Raw genomic sequence first — 16,597 nt, forward strand, 5'->3', positions numbered from 1 at the left:
CCAATTACAGGGCGACCAGGTTTCCTAAACTGAACTCTACCTACCTGCACTTGGACAATATCCCTCCTAACCACGTACCCGTCCAAACGTCTTCTAAATGTTGTCATTGTAACTGTATTCGCCTCCAGCAGCTCAAACAACATGTACACCACCCTCTGCGCGGGAACGTAGCCCCTCGAATCCCTTTTAAATCTTTCCCCTCTCGCCTTAAGCCCAATGTGCAGCCGGATGAATACTTCCAGCCGCTTGGCAGGCTGGTAGCACGTCAATCAAACGAAAAGGCGGGAACACAGGTGACACAGTGGGCAGGGATCGGCGGAATTCTCGCGATATCGGGCGGTCCGTCCGCGCGCAGGCGCCGCGGGTTTGAACCGGTTTGACTGGGAGCTGCCGTCATTGTCGGTGCCATGGTGAGTGAGAGAGGGTCTGAGAGAGACCGGGCCCGGGGGGGAGAGAGAGTCTCACAGGGACCGGGCCCGGGGAGGGAGAGAGAGTCTCACAGGGACCGGGCCCGGGGAGGGAGAGAGAGTCTCACAGGGACCGGGCCCGGGGGGGAGAGAGAGTCTCACAGGGACCGGGCCCGGGGTGGGGTGGTGAGGGAGAGTCTTACAGGGACCGGGCCGGGGGGGTTGAGGGAGAGAGTCTCACAGGGACAGGGACCAGGCCGGGGGGCAAGAGTGAGTGAGTGAGGAGGTAGGAAGTGGAGGGATAGGGACGGAGATAGAGTGTGAGTGACTGTCTCACAGAGACCAGACCGGGGGACGGAGTAGAGAAGCAGGTTGAAAGACCCTACGGTAGGCTATTGCATAAAATGCGGAGGCATGTGATTGAGGGTGATTTAGCGGTTTGGATCAGAAGTTGGCTAGTTGAAAGAAGACAGAGGGTGGTAGTTGATGGGAAGTGTTCATCCTGGAGACTAGTTACTAGTGGTGTACCGCAAGGATCTGTTTTGGGGCCACTGCTGTTTGTAATTTTTATAAATGACCTGGATGAGAGCATAGAAGGATGGGTTAGTAAATTTGCAGATGACACTAAAGTCGGTGGAGTTATGGAGAGTGTGGAAGGATGTGGTGGGTTACAGAGGGACATTAGATAAGCTGCAGAGATGAGCTGAGAGGTGGCAAATGGAGTTTAATATGAAAAAGTGTGAGGTGATTCACTTTGGAAGGAGCAACAGGAATCCAGAGTACTGGGCTAATAGTAAGATTCTTGGTAGTGTGGATGAGCAGAGAGATCCTTGTGTCCATGTACATCGATCCCTGAAAGTTGCCACCCAGGTTGATAGGGTTGTTAAGAAGGTGTACGGTGTGTTAAGTTTTATTGGTAGAGGGATTGAGTTTCGGAGCCATGAGGTCATGTTGCACGTGTACAAAACTCTGCGGCTGCACGTGGAGTATTGCTTACAGTCCTAGTCGCTGCATTATAGGAAGGATGTGGAAGCGTTGGAAAGGGTGCAGAGGATATTTACCAGGATGTTGCCTGGTATGGAGGGAAGGCCTTATGAGGAAAGGCTGAGAGACTTGACGCTGTTTTCATTAGACAGAAGAAGGTTAAGAGGTAACCTAATAGAGACATACGAGATGATCAGAGGATTAGATAGGGTAGACAGTGAGAGCCTTTTTCCTCAGATAGTGATGGCTAACATGAGGGGACATAGCTTTAAATTGAGGGGTAATAGATATAGGACAGATATAGAGGTAGGTTCTTTACTCAGAGTAGTAAGAGCGTGGAATGCCCTGCCTGCAACAGTTGTAGACTTGCCTAAGTTTAAGGGCATTTAAATGGTCATTGGATAAGCATATGGATAATAATGGAATAGTGTAGGTTAGATGGGCTTCAGTTTGGTTTCACAGGTTGGCGTGACATTGAGGGCCGAAGGGCCTGTACTGCGCTGTAGTGTTCTATGTTCTGTGTTCTAGACAGAGCCCTATAGTGATGGTGAGGGGTGGGGGGTGAGAGGGGGAGGGGGGGGAGAGAGAGAGAGAGAGAGAGAGAGACTGTGTGTGTCTCATTGGGTGAGTAGGAGAGAAGGATGGAAGGAAGAGTGGAGAGTTTCACAGATTGGGGGAGGGAAGGAGAGACACAGAGGAAAGGGGGAGGGGAGGGAGAGAGATAGTAAGGAGGCAAGAGAGAGCGCGAAGAGAGAGATTGGGTAAAGGAGAAGGGTGGTGGCTGTGCTGGTCATTCCCACATTCCATTTAAAGAATTTTTAAAAAGCAACTTAATGTCATAACCATTTGACTCAGTCAAGCGCAGGAAGTTGTTGAGCTTTGCCATAGAACATAGAAAAGTACAGCACAGTACAGGCCCTTCAGCCCACGATGTTGTGCCGTGGAATAATCTTAATCCAAAAATAAAATAACCTAACCTACATTCCCCTCAATTCACTGCTGTCCATGTGCATGTCCAGCAGTCACTTAAATGTCACTAATGATTCTGCTTCCACGACTACCACTGGTAAAGTATTCCATGCGCTCACAGCTCTCTGGGTGAAGAACCTCCCTCTGACGTCTCCTCTGTACCTTCCTCCTAACACCTTAAAACTATGACCCCTCGTGGCATTCAATCCTGCCCTGGGGAAAAGTCTCTGGCTATCGACTCTATCCATGCCTCTCATTACCTTGTACACCTCGATCAGGTCACCTCTCTTCCTCCTTCTCTCCAGAGAGAAAAGTCCAAGCTCAGTCAACCTCTCCTCATGACAAGCCCTCCAGTCCAGGCAGCATCCTGGTAAACCTCCTTTGCACCCTCTCCAAAGCCTCCACATCTTTCCTATAATAGGGCAACCAGAACTGGACACAATATTCCAAGTGTGGTCTCACCAGGGTTCTGTAGAGCTGCAGCATAACCTCGTGGCTCTTAAACTCGATCCCCTTGTTAATGAAAGCCAAAACACCATATGCTTTCTTAACAACCTTATCCACTTGGGTGGCAACTTTGAGGGAGCTATGCACTTGAACACCAAGATCCCGCTGTTCCTCCACACTGCCGAGAATCCTGCCTTTAATCCTAAATTCAGCATTTAAGTTCGACCTTCCAAAATGCATCACTTCGCATTTATCCAGGTTGAACTCCATCTGCCATTTCTCAGCCCAGCTCTGCGTTCTGTCAATGTCTCACTGAAGCTAGCAATAGCCCTCGATACTATCAACGGCACCTCCAACCTTTGTCATCAGCAAACATACTAACCCACCCCTCAACCTCCTCATCCAAGTCATTTATAAAAAGTACAAAGAGCAGAAGCCCAAGAACAGAGCTCTGCGGGACACCATTCAGCACTGACCTCCAGGCAGAATACTTACCATCTACAACCACTCCCTGCCTCCTGTCAGCCAAATCACCCTGTATCCCATACCTCCTGACTTTATGAATGAGCCTGCCGTGGGGAACCTTATCAAATGCCTTGCTGAAGTCCATGTACACCACGTCCACTGCTCGACCCTCATCAACCTGTCTCGTGACTTCCTCAAAGAACTCAATAAGATTTGTAAGGCATGACCTGCCCCCCTCAAAGCCATGCTGACTCCCTTTATTCACACATGATCCAACAAAGTTTTAAATTTAGCTGTTTTGATTACACAAGAATTCCTGAGCTCATTCTTTTATCTTTGTTTCAGTTGTTTTATTCGTTTTTCAAATCCCTAGTTGGGAAAGATGTTGTTGTCGAGTTAAAGAATGATCTCAGGTAAGTTCTCCTTGTGCTTGTGTCAGTAGGGTGAAGTGTGGCTGTATAAGTAATGTCATTGGTGAGTGTTGTGACCAAGCTCTCTACTAGTGGCGTTAACTTTTCTTCAAAACAAAAAGGAATATTGCAATAAATGATGCCTTCATTTATAAGGTGATAAGTGGCTACACATACAGTCTAAATGTGACTGCTCAGTGGAATACTGCATGAGCTTATTTAAGATCAGTGTGTTCTTTTTTAATTTGTCTAGCCGTTGCTCTTATTATAAATGAAGGAGAAGAAAAAATGCATTTGGGAGTAGTGCTTGAACTGTTGATTGTTCAGAACGCTGCGTCTATGTATTTAATTGATTGAAATCAATCCAACTATTCATTACGGTGAACAATTGATGTTAAAATCCATCAGATTTTGCTTAAAGAGACAAGAAAATCCCACTTGCGGTTTGAAACTGTTTAAAAGTGCATTGAGGTTGTAACTGCACCTACTTGGTTGGATCATGGTCATCAAAAGTTGTAGTCTGTCCCCTGAGGTAGCAACACCATTCCAGATAAGGGATTACTGTATCCAAAACACACTTTTGGAAAAGCATATGGACAATGTAAAATGGATGAAGTATTATCTACCTGTTTACTTTTCTTCAGTATTTTGAAGGTAACACATTCATAAGATGGGTGGCTCAGTGGTTAGCAGTGCTGCATCACAGCACCAGGGAACTGGTTTTAATTCCACCCTCAGGCAACTGTCTGTAGAGTTTACACGTTCTGCCTGTTTTCTCCCCCAAGTGCTCTGGTTTCTCCCCACAGATGTGCAGCCGAGGTAGACTGGCCATGCTAAATTGTCCATTGTGTCCAGGGATCTGCAGGCCGGGTGGGTGAGCCATGGGAAATGCAGGGTTTCAGGGATGGGGGGGGAGAGGGGTTGGGTGGTGGTGTTTGGCCCTGGGGACAATACCCTTTGAAGAGTCGATGTGGATTCATTGGGCGGAATGGCCTGCTTCCACAGTGTTGGGATTCTGTGACTCTAAGATGTTTGAGCATTTTTGGAGTGTTGGTGTAGGCTTGGTGGCCCAAATGGCTTCTTATCCACACTAGGGATTCTGTGATTTTCATTTTATTCTACGGGCACCTATATCTGAGTAGCAACAAAGCAAACTAACTCCCTGCCAGTAGACACAGGTGACTTTTTAAAGAGAAAATGTAATATCAGACTTTAATAGGTTGAAAACCTGCAAATTGATGTGATGTGAGCAGTGTTGAATAGATCAGCATTTATTGTTTATCCCTAATTACCCTAGAGTAGGCATGGTGAGTTCATGAGCTGCTGTAGTTCATGGTGTAGGAACACTCCCAATGCTGTTAAGAGGGGAATTTAAGATTTTTGACCAAGTGACAGCAAGGGAATAGTGATATATTTCCAAATATAGATGGTGAGTAGCTTAGGAATTTGAATGTCGTGCCTGCTGTCCTTGTCTTTCTAGGTTGTAAAGGTCATATGTTTGAAAGGCTTCTGTGGAGCTTTTGCATCTTGCTGATGGTATACCATGTGTCAGGAGTGAATGTTGAAGGTGGTAAATGTGGTGCAAGTCAAGTGGGTTACTTTGTCCTGGATGGTGTTGGTTTTGTGTTGTTGGAGCTGCACTCATCCAAGCAAATGGCCTATATTCCATCCTGATTTGTGCCTTGTAGACGGTGGACTGACTTGGGGAAGTCAAGAGGCAGTTACTTGCTGCAGTATTCCTAGCTTCTGGCCTGGCCTTGTAGCCACAGTATCTATGTGGTTAGTCCAGTTCAATTTCAGGTCAGTGATAACTTCCAGAATGTTGATGGGAGTTACATGAAACTGTCTGATGTATGTTAGAGTTCTAGCTGTGCAACCACTCCTTAGCTAGAGGCATGGTAAGTTCAGGAGCATAAGTCTTTGGTACTATTGCTGAAGTAATTTTACGGCCCGTAGCTGTTGCTTGATACTACATGGTTGAAGAGTGGAGATCCTGCCACCATTGATACCAGAGGATGTTAAGGAGGATTGACCATTATTATTTCTGATTATTATGAAGCTGGAGAAGGTTCAAAAGTCATTTGCCAGGATGTTGCCGAGTATGGAAGGCTTGAGTTATAAGGAGAGGCTGGTTAGGCAGGGACTTTTTTCCCTGGAGCATAGGAGACTGGGAAGTGACCTTAGAAAGGTTTATAACATGTGGGTGCAGGTAAGGTGAATGGCAGGTGTCTTTTTGCTAGGGTGATTGATTTCAAGACAAGGGGTCATATTTTTAAGGTGAGAGGAGAAATTTTAAAAAAAGACTTGAGGGGTAAATTGTTTTACACAGTGGCTTGTGTGAGGAATCAATTTCCAGGGGAAGTGATGGATGTGTTGAAGTTACAACATTTAAAAGACATTTAGATAAGTACATGAATAAGAACTGGGTCACGTGCAGGCACATGGGAGGGATATGGGTCACGTGCAGACAGATAGGACTAGTTTTCTTTAGGATTATAATCGGCATGAACTGATTGGACTGAAGGATCAGTATCTATGCTGTCTGACTGTCTCGTTAAAGATCGTTGTAACTTATTGAAGATGGGGATATTTGTGGAGCCCCTGCCTTCAGAGTTGTTTAATTGTCCACCACTATTCACAACTGGATGTGGTAGGATTACAGAACTTAGGTCTGATTCCTTTAGTCTGCCTATTACATGTTGCTTCCATTGTTTGGCACGTGAGTAGTCCTTCACCAGATTGACAACATACTTTTAGGGTGGCAAGGTGGCTCAGTGATTAGCATTGCTTCCTCACAGTGCCAGGAACCCGGGTTCGATTCCACGCTCGGCGACTGTCTGTGTGGAGTTTGCACGTTCTCCCTGTGTCTGCATGGATTTCCTCCGGGTGCTGCGGCTTCCTCCCACAGTCCAGAGGTGTGCAGGCTAAGGTGGATTAGCCATGCTAAATTACCCCTAATGTTGGGGGATAGGTAGATTAGGTGGGTTGTAGGGGTAAGGGTCAGGGTTGGATGCTCTGAGGGTTGGTGTGGACTTGTTGGACTGAAGGGCCTGTTTCCACGCTTAGGGATTCTGTGATCTATATCTAGTACTAGTTCTGGTATGTTATCCTTCAGTTTTCTTCCAACCAGGATTGATTTCTTGGCTTGATGTTGTTAGAGTGCAGGCTATGCTGGGCCATGAGATTGCAGATTGCAGATTGTGATTGTATGCAATTCTGTTGCTGATGACTCTCAGTCCCTTGTGGAGGCCCAGTCTTGAGCTGCGAAATCTGTTGGAAATCTGTCCCATTCAGCACAGTGGTAATGTCCTACAGGACAGTAGAGGTCATCTTCACAGTGAATATGGGACCTTGTCTCTGGAACAATGTGGTACCCACTCCTACCAAAACTGTCATAAGCAGAAGTGTTTGCACTGAGCTCCAGTATATCTTTCCCTCTTTGTTCTGTCACCATTTACCGCAGGCCTTTAAATCTTGGCCAGCTCAATCAGTGGTGGTGCTATGGAGTCACACTTGGCTATGGCCGTTGAAATTCTTGCCTGTTCTCTGCACTCGCTACCTCAAGTGCATCCTCAGAATTGTCTTTGACGTGGAAAAATGCTGATCCAAAAACTTGATGCTATGCAGGACAAAGCAACCAGCTTGATAGGTACCACATCCACTCCCTCCTCCACCAATACTCAGTACATGAGTGGGTACCTTCTAAGAGATCCACTGCTGAAATTCACCAATGATCCTTCAGACAGTGCCTTCCCAACCTTCACCATTTCGAATGACACGGGCAGCAGATCTGTGGGAAGACCATGACCTGCAAGTTCCCCTCCAAGCCCCTAATTCTAATTCTGACTTGGAAATATATTGCCATTCCTTCAGTATCGCTGTGTCAAAACCCTGAATTTCCCTCCCTCGTGGCATTGTAGGTCTGCCTACAGCACATGGACTGCAGTGTTTCGAGAAGTTAATTTGCCACCTCAGGGCAAATAGGATCGGACAATAAAAGTTGGTCTTGGCAGTAATGAAAACAAACTACTGTGGATGCTGGCCATCTGAGATTCAAAAACAAATTGCTGGAGAAACTCAAGTCTGGCAGCACCTATGGAGAGAGAAACGGTTAATGTTACAGATGGCTGTCGATAAAGTCCCACATAAGAGTTTAGCCTGCAAAACTAAAGCCCTGTGGGATTGGAGGTCATGTATGAAACAAAACTAGTTCGCAGGAAGAGAATAGCGTCTGCTTTCAGAGTGGCAGGCTTGAACTCCAGCTAGTCACAATATATTGACGAATTAGATGAGGAAACTACATGTTATACCTCCAGGTTCGCTGATGAGACAAAACTCTGAGAGGGTTTGCTGTGAGGAGATGCTCTGTGTCCAGAGATCATCCAGCTTGTTTTGGACAAGTTCAGTAAGTGTGCAAATAAATGGCAGATGCTGAATAATATGGATAATGAGGTTATCCACTTGGGGAAAACACAGTCAGATTATCATTTGATGGATTAGAAAAAGAAAATTGTACAACAAGCCCTGAGTATCCAAGCGCACCGGTTGCTGAAAGTAAGTGTGCAGGTGCTGATGAAGGCAAAATGTTGACCTTGATAGCAAGATTTGTGTATAGGTGCAGGGAGTCTCGCTGTAACTGTACAGCGCATTGTTAAGACTGCTCCTGGAGTAGTGTATGCAGTTGTGGCCACCTCGTTATCAGAGGAAGGATGCTTTAGCTGTTGAGAGAGCATGAAGAAGTTTCAACAGACTGACTATAAAGGATCAGAGTTAGAACTTTTAGGACAGTTGAGAAATTTCTTTACCCAGAGAGTGGTGAGCCTTTAAAATGCTCTGTTACATGAAACTGTTGAGGTTAAAAACGTTGAGGGCTTTCAAGAAAGATGTAGATATAGTTCATGGGACTAATGGTATTAGAAATATCAACTGTTATGGGGAGAAAGGGAGAACAGTGTAGTGAGTTGGATGATCAGCCATGATCATTTTGAATGGCAGAGCAATCTCAAGACCTGTTTTTCCTATTTTCTATGTTTGAGTCCACTGTGACTCGTGTTTGGAGCTGGTTTTGCAGTGCTTGCATCACTTGTTTCAATAAGAAAAGTTGTCACTGATCTGCAACATGAATTGTCTTTGTATCCCCTTCTGCTTGACCTGAGCGTTCCCAGTCTTTGCCGACTTCACCTTGGTGCAGATGGTATTTGGCTGTGACTGACTGCGTGTTCTTTTGATAAGTTTGAGTTGTCCGTATAGCACTTGGTCTTGATTGATGGGACTTGGTCTACAGGCTGTCAATGTAAGACGGTCATTTGTTAGTCCAGTGTGGAATCTGGGAGAAGCTACTTCCTTACTGCCCAGAGTATGATTAGCATGTGGACCTTACTGTGACAGAGAGGTGGCTTCTGAGGGTAGGGGCACTCTGTTGGACTAATTGAGCTGAATGACTTGTGCTGTGAATATTTTTAAGACTGACAATGGGAAGCTGTGTGCTGTACATTTGGAAAGAATGATAATGCCTAAACTCTAATACAAACATAATAATATATTATTTTCCTCCCATTTATTTTTAGTATCTGTGGAACGCTGCACTCAGTTGATCAGGTGAGGGTTGCATGTTTTGGCAGTGAATTAACACTAAAGTGTAGCTTCATTGAACTTCAAAGCTGTGTGGAACAACCTTCAAGCTACAAATCAGGGCGAGCATTGAGCGTGTAATTATTTATTCCCTTGAATTTGATGCTTGATTCCAACCTGGACTTAACCTCTTTCCCAAAAAGCCTTTCTTTTTTTAAAGGAAATGTTTAATCCACTGTGTGTTACTGACCATCTCTTCAAACATATACTAGTGTTTGCTTGGGAGGGGAGCATTGTCCATGTTGTAGATCCTTGTTACTGGCTCCTGGGATGACTTGCCCTGCTGCCCTGTCACCCTGTCTAAAGTGGGTTTGAAATCTCTGGGGTTTAGAGTGAGATAGAAATATACAGGGTTCTGAAGGGGTTTGACAGGGTGGACACTCGCTGGCTGTTTCCTCTTGACTGGGGAATCTTTGAATACAGGTGCTATGGTTTCAGGATATGTCTGATCATTTCCCACTGAGATGAGAAATGGCTTCACTCAAGGGGTTTAATTCAGTGGGATTCTCTGCCCCAGGGGATAATCCTTGTCAAATGTTTGGAAATGTTGGGGGAATCAAGGGATCTGGGGTGTGTGGGGGAAGGTGGAGTTGAACTGACGATCAGCCATGATCTTATTGAGCATGCTTGGCAGATCATATGGTGTGCTTCTCCAGGTTATGATTTCCATGAGTACTGTGAAAGCATTATTTATTTACTGAACCTCTCTGAAAGTTGAGCATGATCCGAGCATTGGGCTGAATGGCCTATTCCTGTGCCAGAAGTATTTCACTCTCCCTGAATGATGTGTAAGTGATATTTTGCAGGACGTTTTCACTGTCTCTTTATCCTTTCAGTATTTGAACATCAAGCTGACAGACATAAGTGTCACTGACCCAGAGAAATATCCACACATGGTGAGTGCTGTGCACAATTATTGAGCCTCCTGCAGGAATTGTATTCGAATAAACGTTCGTTCCGGTGGTCTGAAACAAGCTGACAACAAAATGGGGTAAATGGTGGGTGGAACCTGGGGGTCTTTCTCCTGATTTCTGACTCACCAGGATATTGGTAGTTGCCCTTTGGGGGTCGGTGATAGTAGTGTCTCCTCGTGTGGAAAGACAATACCAAACTCAGGAATTTAGCATTAACTCTGCAATGGATGAATGATAGCCAAATGCTGCAAAAATCTTCAGTTTTCTTCTGTCTAACAGATTTTTACAAGTGCTATTTTAATGGGGTAATACAACTATTTGAGTTGTATAGACATTTATTAATCTTCTTTAATTATAAGGTAGTTGCAAAGTAATCCAAAAGAGAATGAGAAACCTCTCTACCCAGAGGCTGATTAGAACGTTAAACTGGTATTCCTGCGTATCTGCAGTCCTTGTCCTTTCCAGTGGCAGAAATCGTGGGATTTTGAAGGGTCTTTTTACAGAGCCTGATTTGAGTTGTTTCAGCACATCTAGTTTGGTACACAGTCTTACCAATCTACGCTAGCAGCTGGGGAGTGAATGTTTCAGGCAGTGGGTGAGGTGCTGACCATCTAGGTTGTTTTTGACCTTGGATTTCATAATCATCTGAGAAAGTGGAGTGTATTCAGTCACGCTGCTGACTTGTCCCTTTGTAGGTTGTAGACAGGCTTTGGGAGTCAGGAGGTGATCTACCTTTCTTCAGAATTCTCAACTTGTAGCCACAGTATTTATACAGCCAGCCCAGTTCAGCTTCTGGTTCATGGTAACTCCCGCAGTGTGCAGATTGTGTGGGGTTCAACATGATAATGCCATTGAATATCAAGGGGCGGTGATTAGATTCTCTCTCGTTTAAGAGCACAGAGGTGTTACAGAAGGACCCCACTCAACACATTGTGTCTGCACCAGATTTTCATTGTCTGGTATGTATGTTAATTCCCTCTTGTCAGACCAAGCCTGAATGTTGTCCAGGTCTTACTGCATATGAACATGTACCGGTTCTATATCTGAGGAGCCATGGATGATGCTGGACATTGTGCAATCATCAGTGGTCAATCCTACTTCTGATCTAATTGTGACAGAAAGCTGACTTGCAGTTGAAGGTGATTGGATCTGAGGCACTATCCTGAGGAACTTCTACCATGATGATTTTGGACAGAGACAGTCAACCTCTGACAATCACAGCCATCTTTCTTTGTGATAGGTATGACTGCAGCCAGCAGAGTTGCTCCACCTGTTTCCTGGTCTCCTGTTTTGCGAAATCTCCTTGATGCCCCACTAGGTCTGATGTTGGTTTGATGCATGGCAAGTAAGATTTGTGCTACACAAGTGCCAGTCAATGACCCTCTCCAAAAAAGGAGAATCTAACCATTGCCCATGACATTCAAGGGCATTATCATCACTGTATTCCCCCTCTATCAGCATTCCAGAGGTTACAATTGACCAGAAACCGAACTGGGCAGGCCATATAAGTACTCTTGATGAATTAAGAAATTGAGAGCTCATCTCAGTAATGGTTATCCGGCAACATTCCTCATTTTGTTGCAAAAGAACTCATTCGTTTCACTACTGGGGAAAGAAACCTCTAGTCCATATGTGGTCTGACCTGAATGTGATTCCAGACCCACAACAACGTGGCTAGCTTTTTGCTGCCCTCGAATGACTGAGCAAGCCAGTTAATTCAAGGGCAATTAGGGACATGGACAAAAAATGCTGACCGTGCCAGTGATGCCCACACCTCACGAAGGGGACAATTCCAGCCCCTGGTATCTGTCTGTGTGCGGTTTACACATTCTCCTTGCCTACGTGGGCTTCCTCTGGGTGCTGTGGTTTCCTCCCACAGACTAAAGATGTCCAAGTGAGTTGGATTAGCCATGAGAAATGCAGGCATAGGGTGAGAGTTTGAGTCTGGGTCTGATGCTCTTCAGAGAGTCGGTGTGGACTTGGTGGGCAGAATAGTCTGTTCCCACACTGTAGGAATTCGGCAATGATACTAAAGAGATTAGGATACTGTGGAGGCGCGATCTATGGTAAAAGAAAGTGGGTAAATATGTGGAGGCCAAGATGATAGGGCAAAAGAAAGAGGTGGATATGTATAGTATTTTTAATGTTGAAAAGCCTCTGAAAGTTGCAGAAATTTAGGAGAAATGAGCCCTACTGTGTCAGTGTCTTGTTTTTGAAATGGCTTTTATTTCCTTTATACTTTTGAACAATGATCATTTAGACCTCTAGTTTTGCTTGGGGAAAAAACATGTAGTCAGACATTTTATCTTGCATTCTTCAAGGCAATTTCTAAGAAATATCAACTCTGAGATTCCTGATTTGATCCTACATCTGTATTCCTTGCAAATTGTCTGAGTGCCTTGCAGAAAGCTTTGGGAACTGTGTCTCTATATAAGTAATCCAACTGATTGTTTGCGCTACACTCACCAGCATTAATGCCGAGTATTCTTTCATTCAGCTCTCTGTGAAGAACTGCTTTATCCGAGGCTCGGTAGTGCGTTATGTACAACTCCCAGCTGATGAGGTGGACACGCAGTTGCTGCAGGATGCAGCAAGGAAAGAAGCAATGCAGCAGAAGCAGTGAAATTAAACTGCAGTGTGGACACTATCGAGAAGCAGAGGGGACGGAATGCACGAGAATGGAAATTTACACTGAAACTCAGCTGCCAAATACCAAACCAAAAACCTAAATGTCACCAAATTTCTGTTTATGCATCATTGACTGTAAATTGGTTATGTTTATTTCTCTTTCTCAACTGAGGTGTCAAATAGGTTAAGCCTTGTCTCAACCACTTCACATGTCCTCAGGAAGGACGCAGTTGTGTTTTTCTCTCTCTCTCTTTCTCTGTCCCATTGCACAGTGACCTAGCTGAGTTTGGATGACAGTGGTAACCAGTGCTGTCCTTTTAATCCCTGATGAATCAGGAGAGTGCATCACTTCCTGTGTGTCAATTTCAACTACCTTTCCCCGAATACCGGTGTAACCAGTGTAAATTTCTTTCTTTTTGATTTTTCATCTCTTAAAAATTGTTTGGAATTGTTTTGGTTTTGCAATCCATTTGGAAATACACATTTTTGATCCCTTTTGAACTTGTATCAAACTTAAAGAATGATGTGATTTGTGTCAGTTTTCCAAAATTGTTTTCAGCAACTAAACTGAGATATTACTGAATATCTCACCTGTTTTACAATTTAACAAGTAGCTGAGATTCTTGTGCCCATTCTGAGGCTTGTTTGTTAGCTGAAATGCAGGGCCAGAGATCCAAACATGAGGTAGCTGTGCTGGATGAAAGTGACCAATTAGCAGAGTTGCAGGTAGGATAGGATCTTGTTTGGGTTGTTTGCAGATGGTCTAGGCTCAACCTCGGAAATAATCTTTCTTTGTGACTAATATTGGTGCATTGCAAAGTGAACTTTAAGTAAATCAGTTTGTCTGACTGGAGGTACAGTTTTTTTTTTGAAAAGAATTACTAATCTGCTATTTTTGTTACAATGAAAGTTCAAGTGCTTTTTGATTTTGTACTTACAGCTGGAAGACCCCCTTTTTGAATATTGTGATGTAGCATCACTATAAAATTAAAATAAAATTCCTGTAACAGATAATTTGGTTTTTGTTGAATTCTTAGCCCTTTCAACTGTGTTAAGACCAGAAGACATTAGAGTGGAAGTAAGACCATTTGGCCCATTGAGTCCACTCTGCTATTTAATCATGGCTGATGGGCATTTCAACTCCACTTACCCGCACTCTCCCCGTAGCCCTTAATGCCTTGCAAGATCAAGAATTTAACAATCTCTGCCTTGAAGGCATTTAACGTCCCGGCCTCCACTGCGCTCCGTGGCAATGAATTCCACAGGCCCACCACTCCCTGGCTGAAGAAATGTTTCCACATTTCTGTTCTAAATTGACCCCCTCTAATTCTAAGGCTGTGCTCACGGGTCCTAGTCTCCCCGTCTAACGGAAACAATTTTCCAGCATCCACCCTTTCTAAGCCTGCATTACCTTGTAAGTTTCTATTAGATCTCCCCTCAACCTTCTAAATTCTAATGAGTACAATCCCAGGATCCTCAGCCATTCATCGTACGTTAGGCCTACCATTCCAGGGATCATCCGTGTGAATCTCTGCTGGACACGCTCCAGCGCCACTATGTCCTTCCTGAGGCGTGGGGCCCAAAATTGGACACAGTATTCTAAATGGGGCCTAACTAGAGCTTTATAAAGTCTCAAAAGTTAATAATCCTCATGGGAAAGTGTAATGCCAGAAATAACTGACGAGTTCACTCTTTGCAACTTTTGCTTTAACTTTAATATCAACCTGATTTGACACAAATTCATGTGAATTGAGGCACGTGATGCATCACCTCAAAGTAAATTTCACTTCAAGTACTTGATATAACCAACATATAGCTGATGTAACCACAGACATTTGACTCGTTCCCTGCATAAATGTGTCACTATGTAGCTGTACTTTTCCACAGAATGTTCTTTATTCATGCAAACGAGGCCTGGACTCTGATTCAATAAGACCTCTCATCTTTGTGAAAGATCTTTTATTTCGTTATTTCCTCCTTTTATTTTGGACTGTGGGCTAAAAAGAGAGGTGCTTCTTTAAACCAAGGTGATATGTGTAAAGATATGCTTGCTGTTTTGAAAATCCTGTTTACTAGAGTAGAATGCGAGATAATGGGAACTGCAGATGCTGGAGAATCCAAGATAATAAAGTGTGAAGCTGGATGAACACAGCAGGCCAAGCAGCATTTCAGGAGCACAAAAGCTGACGTTTCGGGCCTAGACCCTTCTTCAGAGAGCCTGATGAAGGATCTAGGCCCGAAACGTCAGCTTTTGTGCTCCTGAGATGCTACTAGAGTAGAATGTTACCTTTTGCCAGAATAGCGAGAGGAAAGGCACAGAATGGAGCTGGTTGGTTCTAAACTAGGGGACCGTTGCTTGACAAGTACTTTGATCTGCTTCTGTGGGAGCAGTGTAGCAGAAATGTCTATCTTGCAAAGTGCGAGCATCAAGAATTTGTCTTACATGGGGTTGTAACAAAAAAAAATCCCTTGACAGCTAGATGGCTTCCTTCCTGTCACTTTGGGTGCTGTAGTGGTAATGTCACTAGCCCAGACTTCTGGATTAATAGTCCAATGTTCTGAGGACCTGGGTTCAAATCCTATTACAGCATTTGAATTTTAAGAAAATCTGGAGTAGAGAGTAATGTGTGAACAGTGTTGATTTTCGTAAAAACACATCTGATTCACTAATGGGGGAAGGAAGTGTGCTGTCCTTACCTAGTCTGGCCTGGACCCACAGCAATGTGGAAGACATTGTCAGGGTAGTAACTAGTGGAGCCCATATCCTGTAAATAAAAGAAACAACCCCTCTAGATTGATTATCCAGACAGTGATGTAAGGTCCCTGTTATACATTAAATATTCTTTACACCAGAGGAGAAAAGCAGACTGCAAGTGTTTGTATAGTGTATATTTTTTACAAAAGGACAGATCAAAATAGGAGACAACACACTGTGGAGCTGGAGGCACACAGCAGGCTAGGTAGCATCAGAGGAGCAGGAATGTTGACGTTTTGGGTTGTGACTCTTCTTTTGAAATTGGGAGGGCAAAGGGAGCTGGGAAATATAGGAGGGGTGGGGCTGGTGAAGGTAGGTGTGATGGTGATAAGTGAGTGCAGGTCAGGAGTGGTGGGGATTTGTCAGTGAGGTTGAAGGGGCAGATAGGAGGGACAGAAGATGGACAAGTTGTGTCAGGTCAAGAAGGCAGGGATGAGTGGGAGGACTGGACATGAGACGAGGCTGGGAGTGGGGAGATTTAATTTTAAAAGCAGTGAATTCTTTTTCAGTACCTTCTAGCCGTATTTCCTTTCTCAGTACCTGCCTAAACATGCACTGCGCAAGTTTTATAACTTTAAGAGCTGTAAAGATGCTTCACAGTGATTTGGGCAGATACACTGATAAGTGTGAAGTTGTTTTTCCTACTGAATGGGCAATGGCAAGTATGATTTTAATGTTGATAGATTGGGAAAGGTCAATGTGCACAGGGACCTACCTGGATGCCCTTGGACGCTGGTCACTAAAAACAAACAGTTAGGAAAGTAAATGCTGTGTTGTACGTCATTGCGAAGGGATTTGGGTACAGGAGTAAGGAAGTCTTATTGCTACTTTGTATGAGTGATTGCAGTAAAATAAAATAGTGTTCCCTTTGGTGTGTTTGATTATATGGGTCAAATCCTGCAGTTTTGGAGAGACAAGACCAGAAGCCACATCTGGCACACTTTTATCGTAGCATTAATAACTGCAGACTCCAAAGGCCAAGGACTT

The 16,597-nt window shown here is 44.3% G+C and overlaps 1 protein-coding gene across 1 annotated transcript; it reads left to right on the top strand.

The window, feature by feature from the left end:
• The first annotated feature begins 308 nt into the window (after positions 1-308).
• smx5 lies at positions 309-13,869 on the top strand. Its single transcript, XM_048563825.2, has 5 exons — positions 309-410; positions 3,618-3,685; positions 9,250-9,280; positions 10,150-10,209; positions 12,725-13,869. Exons 1-5 carry the CDS (start codon positions 408-410, stop codon positions 12,848-12,850), a joined length of 288 nt encoding a protein of 95 aa, XP_048419782.1. The 5' UTR covers positions 309-407; the 3' UTR covers positions 12,851-13,869.
• Positions 13,870-16,597: the final 2,728 nt, after the last annotated feature.

Source organism: Stegostoma tigrinum, chromosome 34, assembly GCF_030684315.1.
Source record: "Stegostoma tigrinum isolate sSteTig4 chromosome 34, sSteTig4.hap1, whole genome shotgun sequence".
NCBI classification, from domain to species: Eukaryota; Metazoa; Chordata; class Chondrichthyes; order Orectolobiformes; family Stegostomatidae; genus Stegostoma; species Stegostoma tigrinum.

Bases quoted from the DNA above. Each gene is read 5' to 3' on its own strand.
- smx5 (XM_048563825.2), top strand. The intron at 3,686-9,249 runs GTAAGTTCTCCT...ATTTATTTTTAG, and splicing joins GAGTTAAAGAATGATCTCAG to TATCTGTGGAACGCTGCACT. The intron at 9,281-10,149 runs GTGAGGGTTGCA...TTATCCTTTCAG, and splicing joins CGCTGCACTCAGTTGATCAG to TATTTGAACATCAAGCTGAC.